Source organism: Leptosomus discolor, chromosome 1 (assembly GCF_034619465.1).
Source record: "Leptosomus discolor isolate bLepDis1 chromosome 1, bLepDis1.hap2, whole genome shotgun sequence".
NCBI lineage: Eukaryota > Metazoa > Chordata > Aves > Leptosomiformes > Leptosomidae > Leptosomus > Leptosomus discolor.
In genome coordinates this window covers 64883171-64905323 of record NC_141391.1, presented here as the reverse complement: position 1 = coordinate 64905323, position 22153 = coordinate 64883171, and the positions used below count along the sequence as shown (strand labels likewise).

General features: G+C 37.3%; 1 protein-coding gene across 1 annotated transcript in view; it reads right to left on the bottom strand.

The window, feature by feature from the left end:
* MYO16 (myosin XVI) overlaps positions 1 to 22153 on the bottom strand; it is a 299406-nt gene that overhangs the window by 247254 nt on the left and 29999 nt on the right. The window contains exons 2-3 of the mRNA XM_086482083.1: positions 21108 to 21178; positions 17224 to 17367 (exon numbers count right to left, since the gene is read on the bottom strand). Of these exons, the coding sequence (XP_086338209.1) occupies positions 17224 to 17367; positions 21108 to 21178 (215 nt within the window). The remainder of the gene's footprint in view (positions 1 to 17223; positions 17368 to 21107; positions 21179 to 22153) is intronic.

The window sequence follows — 22153 nt, the reverse complement described above, 5'->3', positions numbered from 1 at the left end:
AACCACAGCTGACATTTATATATTAATCAAACATAGGATTCCAGATCTATCTGCATAAAATGCTCTCAGTCAATTAATGCATATATTGGAAAAGTGTCAGAATTTTACACAAAATACTTTAAATACTGTAAATACTTAACAAATACTTTAAAGACATAATGCTTTGTAACCCATCAAGGATTTATCTATGTGTTTTATCAGACAGATTTTTTTACTCATGTTCATATAGTGTAAACTTAGCAGTAAATGATGAGGTGACAGGCACCTATTATCTTCCTATCACCTTGTCCAGCAACATTTGTCCATAATCATTCCTTATCGTTCTCCAGTCTTCCTCCCAAAAAATAATTTTCCCAACTTCCAATACTCTCATAATTTTAATGAACATCCTTCTTCCCCAGAAATACAGTATCAGTAACCTTGCACTAATGATTTTAATTCAGTAAATACTTCCCATCTTTCAAAATTTTGGAAAAATGTTATTTATCGTGTTTTAAAAGTTTGCAATATATCACAGTTTCTAATAAGAGTCATTGGAAATGAAGGCAAGTCTGATTTGATAAACTTTTATTTTTACACATCTGAAGATGCAGCTGTTATTCATAAATCGTATAAAAAGCCACGTTTTCCCTGTGCTTTCATATTCCAGCTTTTATACACATTTTCCAACATCCTTTTGGCCTTTTGTCCCTGCAGACAGCAACCGCATCTTGCTCAAACTCATTATCAACCAATAAACTTTATCCAACTTTCTACTATTTTTCAGTTAATGTCTTTAACTCTTACACTTCCTTATGCATCCCAGTCTCATTATCTCACATCGTTCTGCATTGAACTGAATTTTCTTTTTCACACATAGCCTACACCAATTATCCTAGATCTGGGAAGTCAATGTTTTTCTCCACCTTTCCTATTCTAACTGAAAAGTCTTTAAAAACATGTGCAAACATGAGCCTTTTACTGACCCTCATGTCACCTCATTTATTACCTCCACTAATGACGCACTGTTATAATTTACCTAAACCATCTGCTTTCAATATGTAAGCCAGTTTTTCCTGCAACAGTTTTCTTTTCAATGACCTTACACATCAATATTTATGGTGGCATATCAAGACAAGTTGCCCTTGAATTTTTGATAAATTGTATCAGTGCTGCATTTTCCCCTACTAGCTCACACAAATTCAAGAATTCAGGAAGATTCATTTGATGGTTCTTTGTTCATAGGTTCATGCTCCCAAGCCCTTCTAAATTATGCATTACAAAGTATGCCATAGTGATATTTCATTCCAATGTTTCCCAAATGAAAACAACACAAAAGGCCATATAATATTGAATGGGTAGGGTGTTGTTTTGGGGGGCAGGGCACTGAGCACTGCAAGACAGCTCTATCCAAATAAATAACATGGTATCAAATTACCTGAAAGAATACCCCCTTTTGTCTCTTTTTTTGGTGTGTTGTTTTTTTTTTTTTTCCCCCCAGATGATGGCAGCTGACAAGTTTCCTCTAAAGTCTAGGAATCACATCTATCGTCCTTGACATAGTTCTGTTTTAGCCTGAAGAAAAGGGTGATGGCAAGAGACCTCAACAGACAAGATGTCTGTTTCTGGGTTATTACGGTTGCTGTGAATAACATGATTAGCTACAGAAAGAACGTAGGAGAAAGAAGGAACTGAAGGAGTCTCATTTGTGTTGAACATTTCATACTTTTCAGGTCTGCCTAAATGAAAAGTCAAATGCAGTCTTTCCTTCCTACTGGGGTTGGGGGTGGTGTGTGACACATATTTAGGTAGATAATTTCCCCATAAGAGGAAATACACGGGTATGTGCTGCTCCACTAGATCTAACACCAGTGGCGCACTGAAAATTATTGCAAACAAGCTGTTCAACTCACTAAGCTGCCAAAACCCTCTCTTTCCTTGTATACTTCCCTTTTCTAAACTTACAAGAGAAACAGCAACTTACATTTTCTAGTGGATTTACAGCTGTTGACCTTCATGCTAGGTTGACAGTAGAGACATACATTACACGATGCTAATCTAGGCCTTTCACATCCCAGGCTACTGTTCTAATCACCAGACCAGTGACCTCCAAACTGTTCTTATTATGCACGCCATCCGTAAAAAATATTTGAGCACGCACCCCTGCTATATGTATATTGCTTCATAAATCATATACAGATACCATCGTAACTAATATATTGTGTAGATTATAAAACATACATAAAAATGGAAATTAGAAAAGGATGAGATAAAGACGAAATAAAGATTATTTTATTAATTTATATGTGTTAATGGTACAAACCCTTTTTGCTCTATTATTACTAATACTAATACTAGTATTTTTAATGTGAACAATATGATTGACTATGCTTCATTATTTTTTATAGTTTTGGTTTAACACTTTATGATACAGTGATTCAAAGGTCTGGTCCTAAGTTCGGTATACTTCAATATTTGTTTTTAATGTCTGTCATAGCTGGAAAAGATAGCTTACAAAATGTAGATCCAAATGGAAGAGTGCATTGTTGGTGCTAACTAACGATACTAATTTTTCAACCCCACCTACCAATTAAACAAAGTTTTTTATTGAAATTTGGCTAGGAAATTTATATCTTCCCTGATAAGTCACTTGCTCTTGCAAACTAGTGAGAAGATGTTGATTTTTATTTTTAACATAAGGATTCAAACCCCACTGAATCTCTTTGTAACATTTTTAAACAGGATCGGAAATTCTGTTTCCAAGCTTTTTCAGTATACAGACATGAGAGTTTTTATAGGTGACATGCAACATTTCTGGCAACAAAATCATATAATGATGTAAACATTTCCAAGCATCTCTTTTCAAAATGCTCTCCCCTTAGCGTGAGTTTCTTTTGAAAAGCAGTTACTTTTCTACTCATTGTTAAACCGTCACCTTTACTTTGAAATGACAGATTATGCGTGCTTATTTTTTTTCAAAAATATCTGCTAGGTAGCATACTACTGACAGAGACCTTTCACCACAGAAAAGGTCAGCAAATTTGGAACTCTTGTCTTTGTAAAAGGAAAATGCAGAACTCATTTCTAACTTCAAAAATTCTTTTAAGCTCTTTGCCACAAAATAACCAGTGAACGTCTGTGCAGTACAAAAGAATTTCACGGGCACTCCCCATCTCATTACAAAGTATTGTAAAGATTCTACTATTTAAAGGTCTTGTTTTTATGAAATTAACTAAATTGATGCCATCCCGTAGCACTTCGTGCACTTCTGGATCCAACTTCCTGGCTGCAATAGCTTGCCTATGAATGATGCAGTGAGTGAATTTCAGGTGTGGTGCTAGCTCTGCAACCTTACTCCAGAATCCTTCCTTACTCTAGTCTGAGCAGCTGCTCCATCAATGGTTACACTTGCATAATTTTTCCATAAAACACTGTTCTTATTAATATCATTTACTGTTGAGATTATATCTCCTTTGGCACATATTTCTTTGAGCGGCTCACAAGAAAGTAGTTCATGTTTTTCATTACTGAAACATAATCTAGCAGATACCATAAGCTGAGGCATAGGCCAGCTGCACAGCAAACCTCCCACACTGTGTAATTTGTTCTAATACTTGTTTCTTCAAATCTTCAGTGATGTTTTCTCCACATCTTCCAACTGTATTTGCTGGCAAAGGAGTGTATTTTAGAGTTTGCCACCGTCTTGTTTTCCATCTATTATTTCAGCCATTTTTGCTGCAGCAGGAAGAACAATTGTGTCCCCAATAGCATGTGGCTTTTTATATTTTGCTATTGAGAAGCTTAAAAGAGGCTTCTGAAGATTTATCATTAAGTTTAGTGAAATTTTGTAAAATATTGTATTGAGTATTGCATGACTTTAAACAACGCTGATTAGTTCTGATTAGATCGGCAGTATTTTTACCTCATAATAATGAAGAGCTCATACTAGGACTAGGAGAAGTGTTTGCTTTGCCATTTTCCAGTTCATTTGTGCTGCCATTATTAGCCTTATTATCTCTAATCTGTGATTTCTTTTCAGGAATATTTTTAAGCTACTTGTTACAGAATCTCAGAATTTTAGGGGTTGGAAGGGACCTTGAAATATCATCTAGTCCAACCCTGCTGCCAGACCAGGACCACCTAGAGTAGGTCACACAGGACACTTGTGAAGGTTAGTTTAGTTAAAACTAGATAATATAATTTGTAAATCTGTATAACCAGGCATACACAAACTACAATACATCACAATGCACTGCAAGCGGATGAACAAGTGAGAGCACCACTGCCAACACCTCTGCCCTATGGATGCAGTGAGGGTGCCATCATCAATACGTAAATTAAATATTAGTAAAGCTTAATTTCTTTCTTATTTTTCAGATAAAAAAGAAATAAAAATAGAAGTTCTAATACTCCCAATGAATCATCTTGCACATCTCCTGGGCTGTGTGTGCATCCACTTTGAAGACCACTGCACTAGACCTCAAAAATTCAAATTTTCTCTTTTCCAAATATTTCTTATATTTGTATAGCTCCTGGCAAAACCTGGAAGCCAGTAAGAATGAGGAACTCAATAGGAGCTGTTAAATAATTTCAAGCAAATAACACCAAAAGATTGTTTTACCGCACTTTTGTTTTTGTAATTCTTATCATTTCCTTGATTAATCAAGCCCCTTCACTGGCATATTTCTGATATTCTGGCCTTTTCATACACCTTATTGAGACAATATTCAGGTTTATGAACCAATCCGCAGTTTCTCTTACAAATACTGCTGAGACACACAATCAATTACATGCAGATCTAAATACCATTCTCAACCTACCACCACTGACTATACTCCTAATCTTTTGTGGCCTTCGGGTTTCTTTTCTTGAGAAAAAAAAAGCCCTTTATTATTTCCCCCCCGATTTCATACTGCTTACCCATTATGCCATTTCTTTTTAAATGTCTGGAAACAGTATATTAAAAAACCAAAATAATTTCAAATTCTTGAAAAGCACTAAGGTTTTCCTGGTAGTTAACATGTCTAATGTCTCTTTCTGAATTATCTTCTTCCATGAATTTTTCTCCTGCCTGTTTTTGGGCCATAGAAATTTAGTCATAATCTGACACGCTTCAAATATCCACCACATAACTTTATTTGCTGTTCACAAAAGTATAGCTTTTAATATCGTCTGTATGTAACTTTATTATTTTAAGCACACAACCAGGATAATCATATCTACACAGCCCTCTGAACAGATGTATGTGGCAATGTAATACTAAAATGGATCTCCTGAGGCATTACTTTGATAATGCAGGTAAACACATAACATATAATCTCATTCGCAACTACAAGATCAATTTTAAAGCCAATCAGGGTGGGGTTTTTATCCCCTATTACTCCTGCATGGAATGCTGTTTTCTAACTTATATCTCCTAACATTCAGAAAAGTTAGTTTAATTTCTGTCTTAAGTTTATTCCTGGACATTTTATAATTATTTCTTTTCATGCCAGTAGTAACTTCAGGCTTTAACAGCTCTTTTTACCTCCTCTATCCTGATACATTTACCGAAATTTTTACAACCTCCCTGTTTCGATATTTTTTTTTATTATTATTTAAGTTAAACGTATTATTTTTAGCCCCTTCTCATAAAATAGGCTTTCTCTTCCCCTATTTACCTTTCTCTTCCCCTGTTTATCTTTGCAGTTTGCTTTGGTACAAATGAGCATCCTCAAACATGGCTGAATATAGTTAACTGCAGGCTGTCATTCCTTGTACAGTAGCAACAACACTTTTCCCTTTTGACTGGAAACATCTTCATTCTGACAAATCCAAGAATCTCTTTTCCCTACTGGCAGCTACATGCTTGTAGCATATAATCAACTTACAATTGACTAAAGCTCCAAGGTCTTTTTCTTTATTTCCAACTGATTATTCCCGAGCGTATCACAGAAATGCCTGTTACTCATAACTCAAAACATGACCTTGTTCTTTGCACACTTAAATTTCAGCCCATTTTTATTACTGAAGTCTTCAAAGATATCCTACTCTTTCTGCGTGACATTCTAACCCTCATCCTAATTGACAAGGCATTGCAGCTTTATCATCAGCATATTTCATTATCATGCTCCTATTTTTCCTCCCAAGGTTATCACTGAAAATGCTAAATAAAATAGCATTGTAGGACCAATGCCAAAGAAATGCCATAACTCCCAGGCCCATAGTTTCTCTCTTAAGACCTAGGCTGTTGTCTTGTTGTTACCAAGTTCTTAACTACCAAGCAGCTTTTCACTTCTCTAATTTAACTAACAGTTTTCCTCATATTCTCTAGCTACTCCATTAAAGCAACTCACAGAGTGATTGTGTCACTGATTCAAGCAGGGGGGTGTAAAGAATTAATCTCACCTTCTACAAATATTCCCCAGTGGTGGAATATCCCCAAACAATCTTCTTCATAGCACAAAACTATATTTATTGAAGATCAGCTGGTTACTAGCACTGCTGTATGTCATAAGTCCCTCCTCCAATCCCAAAAGTTTTCCAAAATCAAAAAGCAGGTACTTTCTGGCACCCCCTGGAGGGGTGTGCGTGTGTGGTGTGTGTGTTGGTTTTTTTATGTTGTTGTTTAAAACCATGTCTCTTCTTAGACTGATTCCTTATTCTCATCTATTAAATGTATTCAAGAATAGCCAGGCCCCCAACTCGTAGTCCAGGCTAACAACCTCTAATTTTTACCTCCTAATTTGCACTGGCAACTAAATCTCTTTATTATTGTTCATGTTCTCTTGTCCCCGCTTTAATAAGATAAATCTTTTAAGTTCTATCTTCTTCTTGTATATTATGCTATATTCTATATCATCTGAAACTAGTATTGAGTAGTGCTACTGTTAGGCAGTTCCTACAGTTCATGATGTTTCTGCTAGTGAGCAGTACTTTTCTTTGTGAGGTCTTGGCCAGAAAGATTCAATGCTCCTACTCTTGTCCACAGAGTTCTTGGTGATTTCTAGCCATTCAACAAGTATTTACAGACTCTTCAGACAAAATCACTGTCTTATGTCTGAAGACAGGTTTTACTTTCTGGGACTGCTTCCTGTGGAAAAATACTTTGATTCATCCAATGATTTAGCATTCTCTGTACTGTGAACTGCAGATTCTATTTCACTGGCTACTTCTTCTGCCATTTGAAGTTTCCAATGTTTTTTCTTTTCTCATCACATTATCCTCATTTTTTTACTAGGCTATCTCATTACTCTCATGGTAACACTCAAAGACAAAGCTGCTGTATCCAGTTAGGCTCCTGTTCTTATCTCTCCTTGGACCACCTTTAGTGCTGCATCATGAGCTAGCTTCATACCTTTTCCCAGTCTTAAAGGAGAAAGACTAATATTTCTATAGTTTCCCCCAAGTGTTGCCATCTGGTGTTCAGCAACTCATTGATAGCCTTCACCTAGTAATCTACCTCAGCTCACTCTCTGGAAGGTCCCTTCTACACTCATTGCACATCTACCAGTCTCTGCAAACTGCAAGTGAATTCAAACAGATACTCACAGCTATCATAAAAAACCACTTCTATTTAAAGTTTCTTACAACTATGAGATATTGATAACTGCCTCTAGAAAGACAGACAGATAATTTTTCTTCTATGCCACATGTTCATTTATACTCTAAACTGTTATCCCCTGTCCCCTCCTGACCTCTAACTGCTCTTCATTCTCTCCTCTTTACTGCTTCTTCTTATATTGACTCAAAGGAAGAAATCATATTAAGCAAGACTGAGTGGGAGGGCAGAATTACTTTTTTTTTGAGGAAGCAATTATTTGTTCTGCTTTAATTGTTTCTGAAACTATGCAAGACAAAGATCTTTCATTAAATTCTGAAGATAATGGCATTTTGATCGTTCATCCCTGCTTGTTAAAAATAGTCTGATGCAGTCACAAAGAGCAAGGGCAAAACAATTGTGCAACTGCTGTCTGATTACACGACTTCAGACACATGCCATAATGAGTGTGTAGGGAACCGGAAAACAGAGTTACAGCCCCATAAGACTTCCTTTCTACTCCCACCAGTAAATCTGTTCCTGTAATTTTTTCCCATAAAACTGTATCTGATTTTGGAAAAGGGATTTTACACTAAAATCAAAAGTAGGCATCCCATAAATAATATTAAGAAGTCTACCAAAAAAGTTGGGACTAAACGAGGAAAGGATTAAATAACTGACAAATTCCATAAGTAGAGAGGCAGGCGAAGTTAAAGCATTCAACTAATACTAACACTGGAATCAAATTTGGCTAATTGAGTATACTCAGGTTTTATCTTGTCAGCCAAAATGCAGCAGCGCTAGTGGAAGGCTTTTAGATAAGTGTTTCCAAAAGCCCCATATAAAAATAGAATCCTATCAGGGTTCATTAGCAGGGGGGTTGGACTAGATCTTCAGAGGTCCCTTCCAACTCTTACCATTCTGTGATTCTGTGATTCATGAGCTGAATGGCATCAGGGCAGCTCATGGCACTCAAATAGGTGACATTCAAGCATATTCAGAAAAAAAATCTGAGGATGATGTCCTGCCTTCACCAGTAGCCCAGCATTACACTTAAGGTGCTGGACTTTTGGATGAGAGCTGCAAAATGTTACATAGCGCTTTGCTCTGTGTTTTGTAGAGTGGAATTGTTCAGATGGCCAAGTTTGAACTTGCATAATCATATTCTGTCTAATGGTATATTCTCTGCAGTTTCTTCTGTATTCTTTCCTTTATGCAGCATATAATGGCCTTTTTGTAGAATCACCGTTTCAATATAGAGAAAGTTAAATTTTCATAACAACTTAATTCTACTGATTGATTGATTTGCACTGAAAATCCAAACAGCTCTTCAGTACTCTGATGAGTGAGAAGCTTTAGAAATAAAATAGATAATTTACAATTTACAAATTTGAATTATTTTTTGTCACACTAAGACGAGGACAAACACAGGCAAGTATAGAGAATCTCTACCCTTCCAAGACAATCTCATATACTTTTGGAGGTCACAAGAATACAGACACAGCTGTATTGCTCCCATATAAATGATATTTTTTGCACCCAGTTTGTAGTGTGATAAAAACAGCCTCCATCCACATGTCTAAAACACAACTTCACCAGATTCTCCAACATGTGACCTGTAAGGCATGGGGTACCTGCTGAGGATGTAGATCCAGGGCTTTAAATACTACTTTTCAAGTATCTCAGCTCCTTGAGATGAAGACTGTGAAATCCACGTTTCATCCCACGTCTTCCGCAGTAAGCTCCACACTGCACATACTCTGCTATTGTTTTTGTTGTGGTGGCCTAGAAGACCCAGCACCTCCTGGGAACACCATCTTTGCACCAAAATCCTTCTCTGGCAACAATTTGAGAGCCCAAGAATATAAGGACAAAGGAAGACAGAAGTTTCTGGATAACACAGATATCCTAACAATCACAAGGACTTGAAGGAGTACGACACAGAACTGCACTCTGAGCAACAGTCCAGGCTACAAGAAGACAGAGCAGGACAGATACAGTTGATAAAGCTAAGAGGAAGCTATGTGGCTTATGAGAAAAAAATAAAGTTTAAGTCCCAAGCTGGAACCCCAGCACAAGGCTTGATTACCCATTTCACTTTTTACCAGCGTGAACATTTTGGGGAAAACGTTTATGCAGTATTTCTTGATACTTTTTCACTGTCTTCTACCAAAAATTCTTGTAAGTGTAGTTTAGTTCCCAGTGAGAAGCTGGCCCTGAAGTTACTTGATAACCTTTAAAACTACATCCAGTCAACCTAGCTAAAAAATACAGCATGAATGAAATACTGTTTTCAATTTCAGTCCAACAAAGTTGACAGTCACGAATTCAAATAAATTAATTTGGTTTAACACTCGTAAAACTAACTCCAAAATCACAGAAACATTTAGAAATGGCCTTTTAATCTTATGCAAAAACAAATCCTATGTTAAACTTTTTTCCCCCATCTCTCTATATGAAATGTTGAGATGTCGATACTGTGATGTTATCATTTCTGTAAAAATTATCCCCAGAACTGAGGAAATATTAAGTAATAATATATCAAGATCTTCTCTTTGAAGGACAAATCATATTTCAGTCTTACTGGAAATATCTGGTATTCTTTATATTCCTCCTATTTGATTTTCAGTGTTCCATTAGTGTCATGTCACATGGTTTATTCTCATGGCATAAAGAATTTTGCAGAAGTGGATCAGCAAATTTGAATTACGCACACAGTGGATAGCATTATACTGTTCAAATACTCTAACTAACACTGTTCATCTACTGTTGGTGACTGTAAATGAATGATTTGAGCTTAACTTTCTTTGGCACACCACTGAGCACAGATTTTCCTAAGATCTTAAAAAGAGGAGAGAGAGAAAAATATATTCAGACTCAATTTTTTTTTAACAATTGTACTTTCAGCCAGAATTGCATTTTGTGCTTCAATTCTAGGTTCCAAAAAGCACATGATGAAACACATTTAATTGGTTGTCAGACAGTAGTTACACTTGCTTTTCCTAGTAAGGTCAGTGAAAAAAATATAAGAATATCTTTCTACTCCCATTTTCCTTTTTCTACTTGTAAAAATTCCTGAGGATATGGTACTGTTCTCTGCCATTCTATTTAATTAACTGCTATGTTTATTACAGTAATGTCTTCAGGTCTATGAAAGAATAAATCTCCACTGTGCAAAGTGCTGTACAAACACTAGAACACTGTCTCCACCTTCTTAGTTTCACCTGACCAGATCCGTATTACAGATGGTGAAAACATTACATTCATGTTGCCCACTAAAGGGTGCCTCCTGATGATGGTAAAATAAAGTGAATTACACTACAAAAATCAATCTCACCTGCTTTCTTTTTCTCTGCTGCTTTCAACTTTAGGTCAATCAACGTTGAAAGATTCCATGACTATTTGGGAGTGGGGAGGAGGGAAAAGAACTGCTCCCCAAACCAAAACCAAAGATACATTAAAAAAGAAAACTCACAACTATCAACGATCAGTGTGTGTGCCCAACAGTACAGCTCAATGATGAATTACCCGTGACATGCTCTGAAGTGGCTCTGAAGTCATAAAGTAACCTGTAGTTCATAAGACAATCATGGTTATCTTGAGAAAAGGAGCTCAATATGATTGTGAATCTTTTAATAAGTACCTAAACACCATGTTTTAAAAATGGAGACAAAACAGTGGGTCAGGATCCAATTAAATATATCATGGAATTGCAGAGACATGAATCAGAATTTGACCAGTTATATTTTTTCCATTTGATTTTCAAATGCTTTGGGGTGGAGGAACAGAAGGGAGGAAGTGGGGCAGCTGAACAGCTTGACCTTCTTTGCCTTTTTAATGATCCAGTGCTGATTCTTAGAGCAGAAAATTCATAATAAATAATACTGCCAGAGCAAAGAACAATGAAGAGAAAAAGAAAAAGCAAGGTTCTACAAAGTGGTATTTTCATCTATATAACCTACTGCCTGAGAAGCCAAGGTTAATTTACTTACTAAACTGCAACAGTGTGAATGTTACTATATCAGATGGTAGCTTGAATAATACACAAGTGAAGGTTAACCACTCTTAGCAATTAAAAGTATTTGAAGCTAGAAAGTGTATATTGTGGAGGAACAATTGGACTGCAAGCGATGGGTATCAGTGTAAAGCTACAGCCATTTCAAGTGATACAGAGTGGACTAAACACTTTCTGCCAACTAGCAAAGGCGAGCAATATCCACCTGCCAGGGCTTGGACATTCTGCAACTCCAGCAGCAGAGAACAGGACAAAGCACTTTGGATATTAATTTACAAGTCTCAGCTAATGTTTCAATTCAATATTAAAAAAAAGAACAGGAAATTAATGCAAAATACAATGTCGCACTGTACCCAGGGATGACGGAGAAGTAATACACCCCAACCCAACGGAACTGCTGTCAGCTTGTCCAGTCCTGAGCCTTCAAAAGGCCGTGAGGCAAGACAGAGCAGATACTTCTAACAAATCTGGTGGGTTTTCATATCCTTTTGGAGATTTCATGTGGGCACAAATGTACACAAGCCTATGCATCTCTGTTCTTAAATGAAAAGCACTTCAGCCTCTCCTCAGCCTGCTACAGGAGCCTCCTTCATACATCACCCACAGAAACAGTCCCCACTCCCAAGGGGAAAACTCCCAACGCTGATGTGGTCAGGCAACGATTGACGAATCTGACCTTAATCACCTCAATTGCATGTATGGCAAGCAGCCCTCTATGGATTACCTTTGATCTCTGCATTTCCTCATGTGCTAGCAGCTGCCTCGGGGGCAAGTTCTTCATTGGCTGAGTATTTAGCAGACACGGGATATATTTTCTGGCTGTACCGTCCAACGCCCCCCGCCCTTGCTGACAGCTACAAAATGGAGAATACATAAATATGTCCCTGGAAAGCTATACCACACCTTGGGTAAAATGTTGGGATGGAAAGAAATAGCTTCAAGCATTTCATTCTGCATTTATTCCAAAACAGTGCCTACAATTCCAATAGTCTTCTAACAGGACATGATAGCAGATTATCACATTACAAACAGCTACAGTCCCTCCTAGCTCTCAGTGCTAACGAGCTTTACTTTTGTCTTTGCTATCTACCAGAGGACAGAAATAGTGAGTTACCACAGCTAAGCTATCTCGTCTCAGCCAGAGAAACGTGAAGACCACCAAAAGTGGGATAAAATCAGAAACTGGGCATGCCTAATTAAGTCTTCATTAATAGCCTTCTGGGATCTACATATATTCTACATTCCTTTTTTTTTTTTCTGCTTTCCCTTCAGGAAACATTTTTAAGTCCTTACTGAGGAAACTTCCACTGTCATCTATGACAGTCTTCTAGGAATCAGAATTTGCACAGGTTTCAATTAAAGGAACATGCTGTTATCTTTTAGCTCACATTTTCAAAACAGATAATATGGCGTTGTCTATTTTGTAAAGTCAATCCAGAAGAAATATTTGTCTAAAAGTAATTCTAATATAAATCTAAAAGGGTACACAAAGTGTTATTTTCTCTTCCAACTAAAAATAGGGGCATAATAGAAGCTGCCTGTAGCTCTTATTAGCATTATCCAGGCTCATGCTACACATTAGACATGGACCATGAAACACTCTAACCTCAAGGCAAAGTAATTCCTAGTATCAAATGCTCACACAAAGGCAGTTCAGAGTTGTGAAAAATACTACACTCCAAGGTCCATTTCCATCTTCACTTTGTCAAATGTTATTAAAGGCAGCATTAACGTCAAGGTTCAAAAACTATTGCTTACCTAAGAATATTTCCCTTTCTCTGCCACAATACTTTGTTTATTATTGCCACTTCAGAAGGGAAAGCATAAAGTTATTGTTTATGTAGTCAAGGACATTCTGCCTTAAAAAGTGCTGACTGCCTAAAATGTGGCCAAACTTATCAAAAGTTATTGCAAATAATATAGACAATTCAAACACTATCTGTAAAAATCCTTACGGATGGACCCCTGCTTACTGAAACTTTAATATATCAGATTACCTTTTTATCCCAAGTTATCAGAAGATAGTTAGAACCTTCAGAAGAAGACAGCTTGTAATAAACAAGGACTAAATCAAGCAACATTCAAATGATGAGGGCTGAAAAATATTTTTTGTATATAACCCTGGGTAGAAATACTTCATGAGTTTTTATTACATTTGGCTTCTTACAAAAATGGGCACGGAAAATTTTACAAGTGCCCTGCTCAACCCCATCTGTTACAATTAATGTCGACAACGGCACAGCATTCAGTATTTCTGGAAATTCCCCACATTACAAGAGATTCCCACAATACAAGAGTTTCTGTAGGTGAACTTCTCTGTTCTAATTTGTTCATCAGTTTAGGAGTACTTGCAGAATGCAAAGGATACACAGGCTGCAAAAATATATACATTGAACAGTTCATGATAATACAAGAGAGAAAATATTACCTTCTGGAAGTTTTATCCTTTGTTTGCCAAGAGTAGTGACAATGTCTAGAATGGGATACTCCTACCGAACACATCTGACAACTGTGGTTAGGTAAGCAGTACTATTTCACGCACTAAGAACGGCAAATTAGATTTACACACGTTGCATTGTACATTTACTGGACCTAATTAGACTTGTAATAGAAAAGCTGAGAAAACAGACATTCCAAGCATGACAAAGGCTTTATCTCTAGTATTACATCAAATTGACCTGGGAAAACCCTAGGCATTGAAGCCAGCTGGCGTGGAAGAGTCCTTGTTTAGTCCAGTAAAGACTTAACTTCTGCAGTGTGACAGCTGGATACAGACTGGTCCCTGAGACTTTCCAGCTTCAAAACCATGCCAGGGAATTGTCTGGAAGGAATCTAAATGGCACATGCAAAAGACACATCAGAGTTTACTAGTACAGACGATTGCAGTCCAGCATCCAGGAAGACTCCAGGACACCTCTTTCTGGTTTTCCAGAGCAGATGTAGCCTCAGAGGCCATCAGAATCCTGAGATTAACAGAGCAGTTCTCGTACAGATTAATGTTAAAACCAAAGTTACAGACTGGAAGAAGCAATGACAGGGCAGAGCAAGAGTAGTTCCAGGTTCCACACAAAGGTTTTGGTGAAGCGCATGCCATTTACAGAAGGTCAGAGAGTAGCTACAGTAATTCCTTCAGGTACATGGCATTACATTATAGTTAGCATAGTCGTTGACTCAAAATCATACTACTATAACTCATTACACTGAAGAAAAGAAGATTATGCCCTCTACTACTGAAGACTATTCGCTTCTGGTGCCACTCTAATTGGATACAGCACACTCATATATTTCAAGAAGTATAATTCAACATGATGGCTTTGACTTATGAGATTCTAAATACAATGAGTTTTATGTTATTTAAAAAACACAAAACAACAACCAAACCCCCTTTTGTTTCATTAAAGTTGTCATGGCAATTCAAAAGCACAACACATGGTTATGAAGGACTCAGCATTTTTGGAAAAAAAAGCTCTCCACTCAGAACTTCTTTTCAATTTGGTGCAATGGAATTAGAGTCTATACAAGAAAACCTTCAAGAGTTACCTCCTCTGATTTCAAATAAGGGTTGAAACATAGGAATTCAAAACTGAGATGAAGAGAAGGAAGGTATCACTAATTCTGAACTGAATAAAAGATACTCTAGGTGGTCCTGCTCTGGCAGGAGGGGTGGACTAGATGATCTTTCAAGGTCCCTTCCAACTCCTAACGTTCTACGATTCTGTGTGATTTCATTTTTCATTTATTTTCTAATGTAATATAGGAAATTAGTCACCCTGTTTTCTATAAAATGAAGCATATTTGCTAGAAGGGAGCATATCTGTGTATTTCAGAAAGAGTTCACATGTAATCAAGAAAGCCTGAAACAACAGGTCTAAGGTGTAAACTATCACATTAATCTCTCTTGATGCTACTTAACCTGCTGATTATGCTTTAGCATTAGCAAGTAAGCACCAAAGCATTCTTAAGAAAATAACCGCAATATGAAATCTGTCTAACGGTCTAGTGAAACATCCTTCTGGGAGAAGACAGACATTGATCTGACTTTTCTCTAGGAGACATTTGGACTCAAGTCCTCAAAAGCCCAAGGGAGCTCTAATCAGTATCACATTTGTTAAAAGCTCCCCTTCCCATCACTGACCTAGTGTAGGTATACAGATCCAGAACAGTGTTCCCAGCTATTACCTTCAAGCAGAGGCAGGTATTTCCCTACAAGATGACTATTTTGAAGGACAAAATTTAGGCTATGTTCTTTTTTTTAGTATTTCCTACTGTCTACCTAGACACCTTCCCACACAAAATACTTCTGGGACTAGGACTTGGAGGACAACAAGTTGAGCATGAGCCAACAATGTGCCCTTGCAGCAAAGAAGGCCATAGATTTCTTGGACTGCATTGCCTGCAGGCCTGGGCACTGGTGAGAGCCCACCACTGGTGAGGCACTAGTTGCAGGCTCCTCAGTAGAAGACAGACATGGATGTACTGCAGTGAGTCCTGCAAAGGAGCTACAAAGATGATGAAGGGACTAGATAGAGCATCTGTCATACAAGGAGATGTTGGGGTAGCTGGGACTCTTCAGTCTTGAGGAGGCTCAGGCAGGTCTTAAAAATGTCTGTAAATACCTGATGAAGGGAGTAGAGATGGAGCTAGGCTCTTCTCAGTGGTGCTCAGTGAAAGGACAAAAGACAATAGGCACAAACTGAAACACAGGAGATTTTGTTTAAACCTAATAAAACCCCTTTTATTCTGTGCAGATTGCCCAGCGAGCTTGTGGACTTTCCATCCTTGGAGATACGGTCCTGGGCAAGCTGCTGCAGCTGGCTCTGCTCTTAGCAGAGGGATCGGACTAAACAATCTCCCAAAATGATTTCATGGAAGCTATTATCAGGTACATAGTCTTTAAAATATTTCTCCCTTCATTTTACCTGTAACATTGAAATACTGTTATAAGTAAGCTAAAAAATGCTAATCTACTCGCAACAACCTATTAAAAACATATAAATTTTAAAATTACACAAATAGACTAAAAAACTGTAAGTCAGACTGCAAACTGTTTCTGTACTACAGTTTTAAAGAGCGATATGAAATTAGCTGGGAGAAAGAGCTACATTAATATTCTGGTGTAAAACTAGAGGCTGTGATCCTAGGAATGGAAGCACAATATGAACAAAGCTATTCTCTACAAAGGCTGAATGCTGTATCTATTACTATATTGGGTGAACTCTGCTTCAAAAAGTCAAAGATGTTTAGTTAAATATTAAATTGGCCTCATTTTGACCATGTCCATAAACACTTCTTTATGAATACTGAGTACAATGGAGTGAATACTTGCTCTTAAGAAGGAGTTTTTTATAAGTCTGTCTGTGAATTCAACCCTTAACAGAAAGTGACAAGGAGAAGAGAAAAGAAATTATCTGAATATCCCATTTGGGACTGAGTGCTTACCATAGATATAAGCTCCTGACCACCGGGAAGAGATAGAACAGACTTGACATTGCTGTTTATACTGTATTCTTATTGAAGATCTACAAATGCCTCACTATATGCCTTCTAAAAATCCTGAGCACCAAAACATCAAGAAAAAAATAAACACAATATATGCTTTCACTGATACGATTAGTAGTAATATATTGCATTCATACAGTAGTTTCAGACCTTGTGGTGTCATATTCTGTTTCCTTTTCAAGCACACAATGCACCGGATTGCTTTACTTACTAGTAGCAGTAGCAGGACAATATCAGGATTATCACATGCACAGGCTACATGCATTGATGTCCAAAAATCCTCATCTTGATGATTAACATTTACTCCTCTGTCAATTAGGATTTCTGCAGCAAAGGCATTATCATAGCGGGCACACTAGAAGAGAGAAGAGCAGATTAGGGATGGTATTTCACTCAGTGTACAACTGAATTTATTACACACAATTTTTGCTGCGTTTATCATTTAAATGGAGCAGATGACACACTGTAGTTACACTGATGTGTTTGTGAGGGACAACAGCTGATGAATCTATAGAAATACCTTTGTAGAGACTACAAGTTCCATGTGCATGATCCACAGAATCCTTTACTGACTGTGAAAAAGCACAGTATGATGTCTGCTGAAATCTACAGTAAAGATGAGGGGTTTTCTTTCTGTTCAGTATTGTCATTCCAAATCAGTGCACAGGCATCAGTGCATGATGATCACATCATGAGTAGTGGTGACTCAGTATATGTACACCCACACATATGTCCACACGTACATGAACTTCTGCCTTTTGTGCAGTTCATAGCAATAACACACACCTCTCCATACCCACTCCCGTTTCCAACCCACTAACTATACTGATTCCTATTCAAGTCTCTCTGACAGATAAATACTCCGCACACTAAAGGTGTGTTGGGGGCTGGGGGGTGGGGAGGTGTTGCACATATGTGTGTTTGTATATTTTGTTTTGTTTGATGAGAGGGGTCACTAATTTTGTCAGAGAAGGCGGCCACTGTTTTGGGCTTACTCCTCTGTCACATCTGTGACTTTTTATGGATGTGCTTATGGATAACACTTTAAAAGACAATCAGACAATCTAAGTTATGATCCTAAATCTGGCCTAATATATAATCCCAGTAACTCTTTAGAGAAGGATCCTCTCTCCTTTGCCACTGGAGAGAGGCTACAGTGAGGCTAATTTTCTGTGTCAGATGCTTAGATGCTTTGAATATAATCCTTAATATCTATGCCTCTTCCAATATTTAAAGCTGTGGAAGGTCCCAAAAAGCACACACGTACACTGAGAGTACCAATGCAATGAAGTCTGCAAATGACTTGCAAGTGAGAGCTAAATAATTATCTTGCTATGTCTGTATCACGTGTGGAACAACACCATGGCATCCAATTTTCTAATCTGTATTAGTTTGGCATGGAAGCCAGGACACTGAAAGGAAAGGGGAAGAAGGAAAAGTGCTTAACTGCATTCCACTGTGAAGTCAAGATATAGCTGAGATATTCAACTGAATGTAGGACCTGCATGTACAACTGCGATCATAAATATAGATAACTGGGAAGATGAAAATTAAACTCTACGAGGCTAAAAAGCAGTCCTGCTTTAAATGATTTCCAAACATACTGACCATTAAATTCTAGAACAGAAATTAAGTTCTGATGTATTTCCTTTAGCTTGTAACTTATCTGACAGCACTAGAAACAGCTAGAAGTTTTGTCATATCAATATCGTTCATTGTACCAGCAGTATAACTTACATTGACCTGTTCGATGTTCAAATTTTAACAAATCAGAAAGAATTTAATAACACAGATCAACATAATCTCATACCAATCACATTTTCACGTCATTGTTAAGTAAAAAAAATTCTAAACAGCTTTCATACAAAGCAAGTGACAGATGCCATTGAGCCATTTTGTGCATTAATAATAGATACAGAGCCTTCTGCAATCAGTTATCAGTTTGAAAACAGCCTAGATTTGTAGCAGCAATTTAATTGCTGCTGCTTCTTGCTTCTTGCTGTTTTTGCAAAGCAATTGAGCACTCTCAGTCAAAGTTGCAGGAGAAAATTGGCACTCCTGTACTTTTTAACTAGGGTGGGTTGGGTGATTGCCTGTGCAAATTCATGTGACACTATGTGCTTCCCACTGAATGGGCAACTCAAGCAAGTAGTCTCTTTTTTGGTACTTCTCCTCTTCTGGAGTCTAAGGAGACTTCAATGAATGCCTTGGAAGCTCCCATGGCTTCCCTGAGATTCAAGCATATTGGGATACTGTCTACAGAGATAGCAACAGAAACTTCATGGAGCGTCACATTTGATTTTTTATTAGAAATATATCACATTTTGGAAGTTAACAAAAAAAGAAAAAGGAATTATATCATTAATCAGATTTTAAGTAAAATGTGTGTGAAGATAAATATATTTACCATTCAATCTGGAATAAAAACATTTACCCTACAACTGGAAAGAATAAACACTGATCAGGCTCCCATTTGGAGAGGCAGCTTACATAGAATTACAGTGGTAAAACTAGTAGATAGAATGGATCTGAGTGGGCTTTAAAAATATTTTTTAAATTACTATTTTGAGTTTTTGCAGGAAAATAAACTTGGCTTATCTGTTTCCCTGCATCATGACTCTCCTCTCCTATCTGTACCGTTCCCAAATAGGGGTCAAGTTCAAGTTGCATTGAAATCAGTTTTGCCCCTATCTCCAATAGGACCAGCTTTTTCCTGTAGATGAATTATGAGTACTTAGAAGCAATTCTGACTAAACTGAGGCAGTAAGTTGCAGACAGTTCTCTACTGCAAATTTCTTACCACAGTAAGTTTTCCCTCCTTTGGAAGCATGTGTGCCTGTGAAGCAGCAGGTACCAGTGGAGAGATACTGAATGTGACAGTGAATTGAGGCATAATGCAGAAGATCAAGAAACATAAAAAGACACAGTTCAACTGAAGTTAAAAGGTGTGTATTAGCTGAACTAGATAAAGCAACCTAAAATCCGTAAGATGGATCTTTCTTTTTTTTCAATTTTAAAATGCCGGTGAGACAGATGTCACATCAGCCACACTGATTGTCTCCTAGGGCTTTCACACAGGATTAGATTTGGAATGATTCAGTTTTGGGAATGCTCCTTGGTAAGCAGCATGGCCATGGAAGAGGAAAACACAGATTAATTACTCAAGGGAAACACTACATCTTGCAAAAGCATGGTCATGAGTGTGCTGGAGTCCATGAATATCACAGGATCCTTTTTTTTTCATCAATAAATGGCTCCATTTTGTGTAAATACTATGAGAAACTTAATCCAACTGTTCTAAAATGAAACATACTTCCAGCAGACTTTTCACTAGATCTGGTACACCCTTGTATTTGTGAAGTCGCATTTATTTTAGCAGCACTGTGCAAAAAAGTTGGATCTAAAAATCTTAAAATAATTTCACATTGAATAGAAAGTATCTCCAATTGAAGTATCACAGATCAAAGTAAAGAATCACAAGACTTAGGAATTTAGGAGGCATTTTCCCATTGGCTCTGCAGTATTTCCTTTCTGCCTGCCTGTCAGTCCTTCCTCCACATGCCCTTACATCTTGCTTCTCTTTTGGTCATTGTATACAAACTGTTTTCCTTTTATCTTCCAGCTATTTAATCTAAATTGTTATGCAAATAATGATAAACTAAATGCAGATAATGTGTTAATTATCAACATATAAGAAACTGGTGTAAGAAAATATGCACAAAAACAAAAGGAAAGATGTTACATCATGGTATTTTTCATATAGGATCTGTGAATCTCTGAACCGTATAATTCTATCTTCGGAATCAAGCAGTACTTCCTTTGTTCTTTCTTACTGTACAGATAATTCATAAATAAAACATTTCATTCTACTTTGTTAGTTATCATTCCTATGACATGATCCATCCTTTTGTAAGTAATTTGAAAATGACCATTTGTTTCACATGCATAGCTGGATGCAATCATAAACACCATGCAGGGCAGCGGTGATAAAAAATTATTGCTAACCCTTTTTTTTCGTTAATATGCCCAATCTGCTACTCAGTATCCCTCCATATTTATCCACAGTCACTAACACTAATCTTCAATCACTCTTACCAGATGGAGCAAGGAGCCTCCTGAGGAAACAAGCGTATGAGGGTCAGCACCATCCTTCAATAGCCGTAGCACTGAAATATCAAAGAAAAGAGGAAAAAGAATTAATGCAGCCATATACCTAATTCTGAGCTGTTAATAGGCTAATTCTTCATCATCTTCATTAAGAGTTTAATAATATATGTAAACCTCTCAGATAACATTTGCAAAACTATCATGTCAGCATTTCCCACCTCATCTATTTTAATGGCTAAGCCTGGAAGCAAAGGACCTTTGATAATGATGTTAAATATGAACTGCATCAAGGATTTCTCAAGCAGATAGATGAGCATGTCAGTTCTGTACATAGGAGAGGGGAGGGAGAGCTGGAGGAGAGACCCTGTCTCAAGGTCACAATCACCTGATTAGTTCATTTGGGAGCAAAATCACAGTCAACTGGTTTTATTTTACTTTGTAGAGTTCCCATGAGACTTGTGGGCATTTTCTGTAAATAATTGAAACTAGTCTTCTTAGCTTCTATGACTTGATATTAATCATCATACTAAAGCTAAACGATCTGCACTCAATTTAACCTTTCCAGTGTGTTGTCAGATCACTGACGCAGCATAATTCTTAAAATGATAATTTAGTCAAACTCCACTCCCAGTTACATGTATCAAAACCCTCTGAAATGAAAATAGGCTTATAAACGCAAGCAAAATCACAGCCCTTCATATCGGCGCTTAGTCAAGCGTGAAAATTCAACACTTTTCCCCCATGGTCTTTATTGCCTTCATAACCTTTTCACTCAGAATCAAAACATTGACTAACTCGTGCTACAAGTGTTCATTCCTGGAGCAGAATTGCACAGTAACATTGCCAGACATTATCAGGGAATCCACACTGGCATTACAACCCTGTCTTCACTAAACTGGTATGAAGAACCGTTTTAAAAGGTTAATAACAGCCAATAATGTTTCCTGTGTAGGAACATCACTGGACAGAGTTGTGCGATGGTCTGCAAAGAAGTTTTAATATCTCAGTAACCCAGGAATCTATTCCACTGCAGT